This window comes from Piliocolobus tephrosceles, chromosome 19, assembly GCF_002776525.5.
Source record: "Piliocolobus tephrosceles isolate RC106 chromosome 19, ASM277652v3, whole genome shotgun sequence".
In the NCBI taxonomy this organism is placed as follows: Eukaryota; Metazoa; Chordata; class Mammalia; order Primates; family Cercopithecidae; genus Piliocolobus; species Piliocolobus tephrosceles.
The window spans coordinates 35,202,761-35,215,416 of NC_045452.1; the positions used below are offsets into that span (position 1 = coordinate 35,202,761).

General features: G+C 59.3%; 2 protein-coding genes across 3 annotated transcripts in view; one reads left to right on the forward strand and one right to left on the reverse strand.

The window, feature by feature from the left end:
* Positions 1-1,931: 1,931 nt before the first annotated feature.
* GATD3A (glutamine amidotransferase like class 1 domain containing 3A) overlaps positions 1,932-12,656 on the reverse strand; it is a 12,767-nt gene continuing 2,042 nt past the window's right edge. The window contains exons 3-7 of one of the 2 annotated variants that reach the window (XM_026447439.2): positions 11,671-11,784; positions 10,560-10,679; positions 7,540-7,632; positions 4,290-4,446; positions 1,932-2,832 (exon numbers count right to left, since the gene is read on the reverse strand). In XM_026447439.2, the coding sequence (XP_026303224.1) occupies positions 2,704-2,832; positions 4,290-4,446; positions 7,540-7,632; positions 10,560-10,679; positions 11,671-11,784 (613 nt within the window). In that variant the 3' untranslated portion in view covers positions 1,932-2,703. Of the gene's footprint in view, positions 2,833-4,289; positions 4,447-5,607; positions 6,955-7,539; positions 7,633-10,559; positions 10,680-11,670; positions 11,785-12,656 lie in introns of those variants that run through there. The other variant, XM_026447440.2, reaches the window with a different exon arrangement.
* Positions 7,924-9,966, forward strand: LOC113219766. The gene has a single exon (XM_026447441.2). It carries the CDS (start codon positions 8,606-8,608, stop codon positions 9,320-9,322), a length of 717 nt encoding a protein of 238 aa, XP_026303226.1. The 5' UTR covers positions 7,924-8,605; the 3' UTR covers positions 9,323-9,966.

Here is a 12,656-nt window from a genome sequence, read left to right on the forward strand (position 1 = left end):
TGGGGGAGCTGGGGACTGGGTGTGGAGCAGCTGGGAGTGGTGGGGGAACTGGAAGTGGTGGAGAAACAGAATGAAGAAAAGATTATTGGGGAATGGGGCATGTCCACAGCTTGAGCTCTGGTGACCTGAACAGGAGGTAAGGAGGTACCCTGGAAAGAAACAAGAGGAACAGAGCAAAGGGGTGGGGCGTGTGGAGACCAGGGAGGGCTTCAGAAGATAGCCCAGACTCTGATGGCGCCAACAGGAAGAGCTTGGTGGGGGCCGCCTGCCCGGGGTCAGCCCCAAAGACAGTTCTGCCACGCCCCCTGGTGGCAGCGTCTGAAGCCACAACCACGTGCCGGGGCGCACAGGCTGTGGGATCAGAGGCCTCTGGGATGGCAGGAGGGCCTGGTCCCTGGAACCATGCATGTCACCAGCATCCCTCCCTCCCCACGCCCTGACCTTGAACCCCTGGTTAGTTCCTGTTCCCGCTGGGCCTCTTGTTCCCTTCCTTGATCACTTTATGCATGCTTGGCACTGCCATCCTCCTTCCCAGCATGTCCACACCCCCACCAGTGCTGGGGGTCTCCACGGCTCACCACCGGGCCACGTACTGGCTGCCTCCACCCCACGTGAGCTCCAGGACGAGGGCATGCTCATGACAATGCCCTTGGTACCTGAAGGTGCCTGGCACGCAGCAGCCACGGAGCCACTGTCCAGTGAACCCAGGACCGAGCTCTCCTCCAGTGAACCCGGAACCAAGCTCTCCGGTTCTGTCACGGCCCCTCTCTGGGCTTCCCAATGTACCAAGATCTATTTGTAGGGCTCGGGTTCTGGTGCTACGCTGCTCGGAGCTGAGATCCAGTCAAGCCCTACAAGCTGCAGGGCCCTGGGCGGAGCAAAGCCTCATCTGCAAGTGGGGACACTGAGGACTCCCAGGGCCGCCTGGGCTAAGGGCAGACGCAGGTGAGGACAGGCCTGGCCCAGCAAAAGCACCTGAGTGTGGGGTGCCACGCTGGATCACCTCAGAGAGAGAGAGAGCACGCGCGCACGAAGGCAAGCAAACAAGCGTGCAGCCGGGGCCTGCACGAGGCGGAGAGGTTCTGGGGACAGTGCCGCCGTTCCAAGCCCAAGGGATGGTTTTGCACGTTTTCTTGGTGGAAACCCCAAAGTGAATGCTTGTGATTGTGCACTTTTCATGCACTCACGCACACGTGAATATACATGTGTGGTATATGGGTACCCCCCCACCACGCAAAATGTGTCCACACCAGCCTATGAGAAAGGGGAGGAGCCTCACCTTACCCCGGATGTGGGAGGCTCCTCTGCTGCCCGGGCCAGGGTAATCCTGGCCCCAAGGCAAGTGCTGTGGGTGTGTGCAGTGGGCGTGGACACCCGCGAGGCCTTCCTGAGGCCTGGCCTCGGTGGGAGGAAGGCCACTAGAGAACCCAGCTCCCACGGAGGAAGAACCAGAAGCATCAGGCCAAGACCCGATGCGGGGTGCACTGGGGCCTTCCTGCCTTATCCATGGGTCCCCCGTGCCCTCTCAAGGTGGTGGAATGAATCTGCTGATTCCACGTGGTGGGTGGGGAAGGCCAAGGGGGTGTGGTGGGTACAGTGCAATTGAGGGTTCGAGTCTTGCGGGACCAGGGGCCCCGTTCCAGGCCCAGCACCCGACACAGAGAGAGATGCAAACCAGACCACACGGAACTGCCGTGCCAGCAGCCAGAGCGGGCATTTCCCACACCCCCAACCCAACATTGGGCAGTTCCTGCCACCCACCCAGCGTGGAGCCTCTCAGGCTGGCCTGGCCCTGGCTGCTCAGGCAGAGACAGACCCAAAAGGCAACAGATATATGACACTGAGTGAAGTGTGCAGACACCTGACTCCCATCCCAAGTGCTTTCTCCCCAAAACAATCCGGCATACACAGATGAACGCAGCACAAAGTCGAAGGCCAACACACTGTATTTCCCTTCGGACGCGTCTGCAAGCTTCTGCCACAGCTGAACCCACGGCCTGGCACCAACACTACCATCACTTCCCAGAGGTCAATCTCGGGGACTGAGGTGCTGCAATTTCCCTTTCTTCCTGAAATTAAGAGAACTGAGACTAATTGAAGAAACCTCACTGCCATTCCTCACTCAGTCTCAGCTGGCCTGAAACGTGGCTGTGGGAAGTTGCCACTTTGGGAAGGCATTTATTCTCTGCGGCTACAGGGATTGCCTGCTTTAGAAACCCCCTTACGCTGATTAACTCAAAAGTCCCTTCAGAGTAGAGAACCAACCTTTCATGGTCCATAAATGTGGTATTTCTGGTTTCCTCATCAGGAGACTTGCAAACCTAAAAATGTTCTTCCTTCCAAAAACTAACCTGAAGTATAAAACCTCGGACGGCAGAATTTTCTGTTTCTGGAAAAGCTGGCTGCGATTTGTTTTTGGGACACAGTGAGGCAAGTCCCTGTGGCAGAGAATGAATTGGGCCCTCGGCCTCTGTATGTGAGAGCAGCCCAGCCAAGCCCAGGAAGAAACGCTCCCCCAGGCACTACAGCCCACCCTCCTTACAGAGAGAACGCCCGCAGGTTTCAGCAAAAAAAAAAAAAAAAAAAAAAAAAAAAAAAAAAGGGGCCTGCCAGACCCCCAGCTGGATGGAAAGCAGCTGACAGCTCCTCAGCCAGAGGGTGAGGCCAAGTCCTGGCACCAAGCTGGGACCCCATCCGTGCGTGTCACTTTCCAGTGAGTTCCAGCACCTTCCGCACCATGGCCCCGATCCCGTCGTGGATGTGGTGGAGTGCCGCCTCGCACATGAAGGCTGGGGTCGTGACCACCTTGTTTTTCTGGTCCACGTGAGCTTCGTATGCAGAGTTACGGAAAAGCCGCCCGGCAGGGACCCGAGGGACTCAGGTGTGGAGCCCTGGCCCCGGCCCCACCCTCACCGCACGTCCTAACTTTGTTCTCAGGGAACTTGGAACAGGAGAACTCGCTCCTGGTGCAGTCTGTGCTGGCAGGACCCTGCTTTCTGTATAACTGATGCTGCTGAACAACATAGGAAGGTACCTGTTCCCAACTGACATGCATTCTAGAGGAAGGAAGCAGCGGGAAATTCCAGGGAACGGGGCAATGCCCTCAGGGCACCTTTCATGCCAGCATCACACAGGCCCAACACCCACACATGGCCACGAGCTGCCCCGCCACGGGGGCGCACACATGCCTGGGTCCTCACAACCACCACGGGAGGCAGTGGCAGCGCCTCCACTTTTCAGAGAACTGGCCGTGAGGGAGCCGGTCCTCATGCTGCGGGGAAACAGGCAACAGGGCAGCAGGCGCACAACCGGGGCCGGCCAGCCAGACCTGAGCCTCCCCAACGCCACACATGCAACCAGCGGCCAGGCCTCCACACCAACCAACACGTGTCCCCACCTTCCTGCAAGCAGTCAGCGGCCTGGGGCCAGCCTTGCCCCGCGCTCCTGCCCGGCAGGAAAGCCGCAGGGGGAAGACGGGCCTGATGTCGGAAGCTGCCTGTGACTAAAAGGCTGCCCCACTGAGAGGAACTGCACCCTCCAGAACCACAGCTGCAGGGGACCGGGTCATGCTGTACTCATTCTAGCACCTTCCGGCCCCCCGGACTGTTCTGTTCTCTCAACTGGGCCCACATGGACATTCTTCCAGATCCAGGCAGCGCCTCCCAGGAGCCTCCCTCCAAATCTCCCTGGGAACAGCCCCACTGGTGCTCTCGGTCCATCGTCTCAGAATCCAAGGGACACACCTTAACAGGAGGGGCCGGAGGCTGTGAGGCTGGCTAGAATCACCTGGCTATTCACACTGGCCTGAGAACTTCCACCCAAATAAAGCCAGGAAGGCCCTGCCTCCTGCACACCTGGCCGCTCTCCCTCCACATCTCAGGAAGGCCCTCCCTCCTGCACACCTGGCCGCTGTCCCTCCACACTTCGCGCACACACTTTCCTCACCCTCCCCTGCGCTGCAGCATCCTGAGGTCCCACAGCCTCCCCTGCAGGGTGCTGCCCCCTCCCCCTATGCAGGCCCCGAGTATGGCTGTCTGGGGGTTGCTGAGCAGACTCAACAGTCAGGCTAGGGACCTGGACCACCTGCCAACCACGCACCAGCTGGGCCGTCACAGCCATCTGCTTTACACTCTCAGACACATGGCCACGGTGCCCACCAGGGGAGGCCCCACAGGGAGAGCAGCAGGTGCAGCTCCCGGTGAAGAGGCCGCCCAGAAGCGGGGCGTCCCTATGCACGTCTCAGGGACAAGCGCAACTGCGGGCTGGGGCCTGGCTACCAGGAAGGATATGGCCACTTCCTTCACGAAGTGCTTGGCACCCAGGGCCTTGATGGCTTCAGCAGTCCCAGCGTAAGGCCACTTGCCACCTTCCTCCTGCTCATGGCCCACGGTGACCTCGACTCCTCTGAGCACCTTGGCTGCGAGGACAGGCGCGATGCAGCACAAGCTGAAAGGCGAGAAGAACACGGGTCAGGCGGGTGCGGGACCCCAGGCTGCACGGCCTGCAGAACAGAAATGACCCTCCCATGACCCCAGGCTGCCCTGCCATGGGGGCCCTGCCGTCCCTGCCCGCTGTGAGCCTGGGCTGCCCGGAGGCTGTGGCCCATGGGATGTGGTGGAGGTGGCACCAGGTGACTCAAGGCTGAGTGAGGTGTCCTCAGCCCCACTCCCCACCGAGCACTCCTGCAGGCACTCAGGCACCAGGCCACGGAACCCCGAGGGGAGCCCCCAACAGTCACGGATGAGCCCCAAGCCCCAGGACACCCCAGACTGGCGGGAGTCCCGGGCTGCTGAAGTCCACTCACAGAGGCGGTAAAGGCGTGCGGCTGCCCCAGCCCTGAGTTGTGGGATGTTCTGTGACCCAGGAACAGCGATCACAGCTGCACTGACCAGCCATACCAGACCCCTTCACAGCGGAGGCACAGCAGGCCAGGAGCAGCCTCACCAGCCTCCGACCTGCAGCACAAGTCTCAGCAAGTGCAGGCTGGTGGCACACGCCCGACCCTGACACGCAGGCCACAACAGCTACACCCGGGCCCTGAAGCTGAGGGTCCCGCCATGCCCACCCCTGGGTCCTGCTTCTGCTTCACCAGGAACCCCTTCCCCTTCCTGCCCAGCCAACAGAGGCCCCTCTGTGTGCCAGCCACTGTGCTCACAGCAGTGCCTTCAGTGACCTGTGTTGTCCACACCTCATGGCCACCCAGGGGCGACAGTGGAAAGGGCACGGCCTCATCAAACAGCAGCCCCATCCCCTGGCAACCTGTGGTGTGGCCCACAGCTGTCAGGCCCCATCCTGCCCCCAACACCCCACACCTTGACCTGTCTTCCTTCATCCCTCCTCTCGCCATCTATAGTCCTACCCACTCCCAACAGGCCCAGGTGGAAACTGCTACCATGGGCTGTAACAAAACACAGTTAACAACACATGTCACAACCAGGCACAGTGGCTCACGCCTGTAATGCCAGCACTTCGGGCAGCTGAGGCAAGCAGATCACCTGAGGTCGGGAGTTCGAGACCAGCCTAACATGGCGAAAACTCATCTCTATTAAAATTACAAAAACTGGCCTGGTGGCAGGCGCCTGTAATCCCAGCTACTTGGGAGGCTGAGGCAGGAGAACGGCTTGACCCTGGGAGGCGGGGGCTGCAGTGAGCCAAGATCACTCCAGCCTGGGCAACAGAGACAGACTCTCTCTCAAAACAAACCCACACCCCAAAACTGCATGTCCTAAAGCTGAAGCAACTTCTGGCTGCCTATGAGATGAAGGCCCCTGCCACCCTCCGAGCAGGCAGGAAGTCTGGGAAGCAGGGTCTCAGGAGCTCCTGATGCTGTGTGCAGCCGCCTGGCCATCAAGTGCCAGCTACAGATACCACAGCGGCTCCTGGCACAGCCCAGCACCCACCTCAACTACCGCATTCAAGGAAGGGGTCCCAGCACTAAGCAGCCGGGCCGCCTAACAGCCCCTGGCTGGCCACGCAGGCCTCTGGCACCTGGCTGAGGGGTGGGTGGGGCCGGCTGCAGGAGGGACCTCAAGGCAGGCTGACATGGAAACTGTGTGCCCAGCCACAGAACCACTGCCACGCCCCTTCTCCTCTTAGGAAGGGAAAGCTGCAGCGGGAAAGCATTTAGGTTTCCTCAGGAAAGAGAAAAAGAGCCTGTGGGTCACCGTGCACAGGAGCCCCATGGCTGGACCAGGGAGTAGACGCGCTTGCGCCCCGTGCTGTTTCCAGGGGAGCCTCATGGCTGGACCGGGGAGCAGACGGGCTTGTGCCCCACACCGTTTTCAGGGGAGCCCTGTGGCTGGACCGGGGAGGAGACAGGCTTGCGCCCCGTGCTGTTTCCAGGGGAGCCTCATGGCTGGACCGGGGAGGAGACGGGCTTGCGCCCCACACTGTTTTCAGGGGAGGCATGTTCACCTGCCAGGGGCTGTCTTGTTTCACTGAGATTTTGAACCAGTCACAAAAGAACGGGCCCTGGGCTCCTCCCTCCGGGCGCTCATCCCAGGAACGTTTTCTCTGACAAGGATGGGATCCCAAGGTGGGGACCGTGGGCGGCATCTTCACCTGGGCTGTGATGCGCCTGTAGCAGGGACCTCCTTCGGGAGCTCTGAGCCTGCACCTCTTCCTGTGGCTCCGCCATGTCACCCGGGACGGTGACCAGGCGGGTCCTTAAGTGAGTGACTGTGGGTGGGGAGGGTTTTTTTTTCCAGCCCCGCTCAGACAGAAGATTCTGGTAGAGCCTTATCCTTGTTTGGTTGACAGAACCTGGTAGTGAGCGGCCATTGCACGTGCCTCACAGATGTTCATCAATGCAAGTGCGGCTCTCGCCCTGCTCCAGGGATTTCTCCAACCTGGGACAGATGCCAGCACCAGACGCAGCTGAGACCTGGACAGTGCAGCATTGGGTTCCGGGACCACCAAGGAGCAGGTGCGGGGAGGCTCGTGGAAGCATCACACCTGCCAAGGTGGAACCCGGCCTTGCTGGGTCACCGTCACTCATCTGAGGGTGACTTCCCGGCTGCACACGGTGAAGAGCACACACTCCCTGCAGGGCCGTGACCCGCCACGGAAGCCAAGGCACTGATGATGGAGTGGGCACCCGACTCGTGCCGCCAGCCTCAGGACCCAGGCTTTGTCTGAGCAGGGGCAAAGGGGCATGGTCGGCTGTGGTTCTCCAGGAGGCTGGGAGTGGACGGCGTCAGGGACAGTGCACGTGCTGTAGTGACTGGCCGGAAGTCAGCGGGGTTGGGGATCTGTGGCTAAGGAGCTTGCTCGGGAGAAGGGTCTGGTAGAGGCTGGGGTCCTGAGGGACTGCCTACGGATGCTCTGGGGCCAAGAGAATCACAGGCGTCTGCTGGGAAGCGGAGTGTGCCCTTTCCTTCCTGTTCAGTCACCAGTGACATCGCGTGAAATCCCCTCAGCTCAAACAAGAAAACCAGCTGTGAGTTTTCAGGATCAGTGGCAGCTCCTGGCTGAGTGTGGAGGCCGCAGGCCCACGCACCCTCCTCCCTCACTGCCCGGGGCCTGAGCGGCGGTACATACCCGATGGGCTTCCCGGCCTGGTGGAACTCCTTCAGGACACGCTCCACTTCTTTATTAACTTTGCAATCTTTCCCGTCCACGGCAAAGGTGCTCCTACCGGGAGAGAAAAGGCCTCCTCAGACAGCCTCACAACCAGGGTCTACTCCTGGGGGGCTTCCTAGGCACAGCTCCAGACCCTCAGGCAGCTGCAGCAAGAGACACGGGCATGGCTACACATACGCGCGTTTGACGTGAACATCTTTTCCTGTTTTTTAAACAGAAAGCAGGAGGATCAGGAAGGGTGGAACAGGAGGCCATCAGGCCGAGAGGGCTCATGCCCTGGAACCTTCTGGAGCAGCTGGCAGAACTCGGGCTGTGGTGCTAAGACTCAGACACCGGTTTCTGGCTCCTGACTCCCATGGCGCTTGTTAGCTTTCTGTTATGCTGTTGGCTGTGCTGGGCCTCGGGCAGCCTCTGGCCTCCTGCCCGCCTTCCACTCGCCCCAAAGCAGGACTGTAATGCTCCCCGCCTTTCTCCTGAGAGGGTCCCCCCCTCCCTGGGGGAGAATGCTGACATCATGTTTCCCTGAGCACCGGAAGCCACTCCAGCAAACGGGGTTGTGGGAACCCCAACTTCAGGGAAGTGAATCGGTCAGTTCCAGAGGCTCAGGCTGGTCACCGGTGTGTGTCGGGGGGCAGTCTTGGGGACGGAGCCCTCAACCCGGGGGGTCGGACGCTGCCCCGGGTCCACACTGTCGGAACCGAATGAGAAGGCAGCAGCGACCCCTGCGTGGTGCGTGGGGAAGACCCTTCAAACCTGCTCACAGCAGCCTTCTGTGTGGACGTCTGTTGAGGTGGGTGGAGGAGAAACACGGTGTGTAAGTTTTTCCTTAAAACAAAGCAGCACCAAGAAACTCCAGAGCTTCCGAAAAGGAAACGCAATCGGCCTCCGGGCGTAACAAGCACTCTCGCTCCAGTGACCATGAAAGAAACGCCAGTTTACCCAACACACCAGCATCCACACCTCAGGCCAAGGAACAGGAGCTGTGGAGGGCACGCGGGGCGGGGAAGGTCTCCCCACACTGCCCATGGGGCGTGTGTTTGGCAATGCCACCAAATCTACAAGTGGACACACCTTCCCACGAACACCACCCCCGGGCTCTACGCCACCGCTCACACACCCCAGTCCTCCGCCCCAGCATTTTCCACACGGCTTTGCTGACAGAGTACTGGGAATATTCTGGAGGCAGTGGGTATTCACCGTCCCCACGGGTGACTGTCTCAGAGGGTGCACAGCGGCCACGGCTGCAGCTCATCAGAGCGCACCGCACTGTGAACACGCAGGGCAGGCTCACCCAGAATGCTCTGGACAGGTCAGTGAAAATGGGAGCTTCGCCCAGGAGACGTGGGCTCAGATCCACGGGCACATCGGTCCCAGGGCCCATCAACACCTTGAAAGCCAAAGGCAAGACCCGCTGACCCCGAGAACCTCCACACACCTCACGCCTGTGCCTGCGGGTTGGCAAAACGTGGAGGAGCCATGCCAGGGCACAGAGCCCCCAGCACACCCTCCAGCTGCCCCCGGGCCCCGCCACACACGGTGTCAGCAGTCAGAGCCTCGTGGAGATGGCGGCGACGCGGGGACAACTGGACAAAACATGGAGCCTGACGTGGGACTGCGTGAGGCAGTACCAACGAGGCTTGCTGGCTTTCAGGAGAAGGGGGATGACAGGCTGGGGTGGGGCTTCCGGTGGGAGAGGGGTGAGGGCACGGCCAAGGGCGCAGAGAAAACGGCTGGCATCTGAGGAAGGAGACCTCTGAGGTTACAGGATAGGAAGGGCACATTCTTCGGATGGAGACTGTCTGCCCCTCGACTCTGGGTGCAGGCTGCCCAGGGCGGGGCGAGCGGCCAGCCAGGCTCCAGCCTGCCCTCGAAACAGGAGCTGCCGACCAGGGCCGGCCCTGCTGGGGCCGCCACCCACACCACGGCACAGAAGCCACCTGCACGCTCAGACGCACTGTGGCCAGTGCTCCTGCAGGTGACAGAGCTGTCCCTGGAGGGTCAGCCCAGCACCACCTCCACCTCACAGGCAGGGCCATGGGGGTGGTGCCAAGAGAACCTCCACGAATGTGCGAAGAGAGAGGGGAGACACAGAGAACGGAAAGAGGATCTGGAACTCAAGGATGCCACCATGTGGGAGCCGGCCAGGCCTCCACAGTTCACGGTCCAGCTACCATGGAACCAACCCAAGCAGCCACGCCAAAGCGGCCGCCTTCTTCCTGGTCAGGACCTCCACCTAAACTACCACGAAGGAAACCAATTCCTGATGCTGCAAGGTTCCATAAGAGAACTGGGGCCAGGCACAGTGGCTCAGGCCTGGAATCCCAGCACTTTGGGAGGCCGAGGCCGGAGGACCACTTGAGCCCAGAAGTTCCAGACCAATTTGGGCTACATGTAACGCTACAAAAAACAAACACAAAAACAAGACACATGGGCATGGTGGCATGCACCTACAGTCCCAGCTATTCAGGAGGATGAGGCTGGAGGATGGCTTGAGCCCAGATCATGGCTGTAGTGAGCTACGATCGTGCCACTGCATCCCTGCCTGGGCAACAGACCAAGACCTCATCTCTACAGACAAAAAGAAAAAAAAAATAAAAGGAAGAAAAAGTGGTATCTCCAATAAGTAAATACTCAGAGAATGATTTCAATGTGACGAGACCTACCAGCACAATGACTAGATAAAAGGGAGCCCCAAACCCACTCTGACCGCTGCTGGGTCCCAGGAATGCTCAGAGACAAGACAGCAGAGAAGCAGGAAAAAAAGCATGTCTTGCTTAAATCCTACCTAAGACCCAACCATAAGAACGGCTCCCAAATCAGAGAGCAGTCACATGCCCTGCCCAGACCCTAAACCCAGAGGCTGCTCCTATCACCACCCCTCCCATCACCGCTCCATTGCCCACGTCGGCCAGCAGGCAGGAGCACCTCCTTCCCATCTCCACACGGAAAGTGGAAGACCTCAAAGCTCAAATACGTACAGGTTTTTAGCTGCTCCAAAGCCTCCTGGAAAGATGGCGGCATCATGGTTGGTTGCACTGAGCTTTGCCAGGTCTGTGATCTTGCCACGGGCGATCCTTGCAGACTCGGTCAAAACATTCCTGGGAAAGAGCACAGGGCAAAAAGCCTCAGCATGCTGGTGGAGGGCTGTGAAGCGGGGCAGGGGCACAGCCCACAGGCGACACGCTCCACACACGGCTCTCAGACACACAGGGACTTACTTCCAGGTCAGTATGTTTGGTCACTACCTGGAAAGGCAACATGCTTCTAGCAACGCTAAATCTATGCTGGGCTCTTCAGATCAGCACCTCCGAACCTGCACCAAATCACTCTGAATCTCCTGCACCGTCAGTCAAGGCCCACGGGAAATGAAGTCTCTCTGAGTGTCTAACGCAGACAGAATTCTGTGCACTCATCAGGACGGTGGGACTTGGGGGGAAGGTAAGAAGCCAGGACTCAGGACCAGTGAAGCAACACGAAGGCCAGCCACCACAGGAAGCTGCCAGCCTCCAGGTGTGGGGGCCGAAGGTGCAAGTCCAGGTGCAGAAGGCAGGGTCCAAGGCACGAAAAGAAACCCCCCACTGGTGAGAAGCACAGCCCCAGGAGGCAGCGGTGGCTTCTTCCTCCAGTCTCCAGCCCTGACCTCTCACGGTCCGAAGCCAGCTGGAAGGCACCTGGGAATGGCCTGCACAGGTCTGTCGGGCAGGATGGGCAAGGGAAGCGGATCTCGGGCCACACAGGCCAGAACCACACACACCGCAGTAACAGACACGTTGCCGGAAACCAGCAACACAGATCTGGAGCCCAGGCAGGGGAAGAAGGTGGGCAACCAAACCGAGAACCACCACCTTTGCTCAAGACAAAGGTATGAGCAGCTTTACTCAGTGGGAAGCGATACAGTCGATATTTTCACTCCTGTGAATACTGGAAGGAAGGCACTACTGAGCCCTGGCAGCATTACTTCCCGAAGAGCCTGAGCACAACTGCTCAGAAGGACATTCACTTGCACACACGACTTGGTTTAAGCTAAGCCAGCAAAAGAAGCTGCACTGTGGGAGGTGGACAAGAAGCAAGTTCCAATCCCACCCCCACCTGCTCTCGCTTTCGGAAGGCTGCCCCTTGGTGTGGTCAATCACGTGCATCTGAGGGACGTCAGGAGCAAAGATCTGGACTTCGGCCCCTCCACGGCTCAGGTGCACCAGGATCCTGCACAGGGGAAAACCAGAGACAAGTCTTCAAAATCTGCTCCACCCAGATTTGTGTTAACACATTTTTAAAAACAGGATTTTAGCTAAGTGCCAGAAGTAAATTCCTAATGTATATTAATATCTTACTTGCTCTGTAAAAAGTTACGGTTGGTTCCATACCAAGCCAAATGTCCCCCACACCCCCATTCCAATTCACTGTCAGTTGGTGGGTTACGACTACGACAGACCCTCAAAAGTAGGCTACGGAGATTAGCTGGTCCCAACAGCTCCCTTTGCAAGCTGGGGTATGGGGGCCGGGTGACTCCACTGAGGGCACAGCCTGGAGGCATGTGGGTCCCCGGCTGCTGAGTGCTCTGCCGACACCAGGGCCTGGCTGCCCTCCTCCAGTTGACTGCTGCGAGCACCAAGAGTGAGAAGCAGCAGTGTGCTCAGAGGACCACATGCACAGAGGGTACGAGGGCGCTTTCAGTCACTACTTCGTTCAATTACTAGTCTCCCTCAACTTTCCCATCACAGATGGTGGGAGAGACACAGACACCCCAGGACAACACTACAGGCCAGGCAGCTCCATCTCCTCAAGGGCAAGGGCAAGGGCAACAGAAGCTCCTCCTGGAGATAACAGCTGACACTACGTGGCTCACGCTGGCATCCGCAATTCCCGGTGCCAACAGGAGATAGCTCGCTAAGCCCACCCACGCACTAAGTCCTCACTGCCCCTTATGTGGAAGAGGAAACCGTATCAGTGACTTGCCAGAGGGAGAGGTCAGGACCTGGCCCTGGCACTTGGGTTCTGCTACCCATAAGAAATCCACCTTAGGGCCGGGCGCGGTGGCTCAAGCCTGTAATCCCAGCACTTTGGGAGGCCGAGAC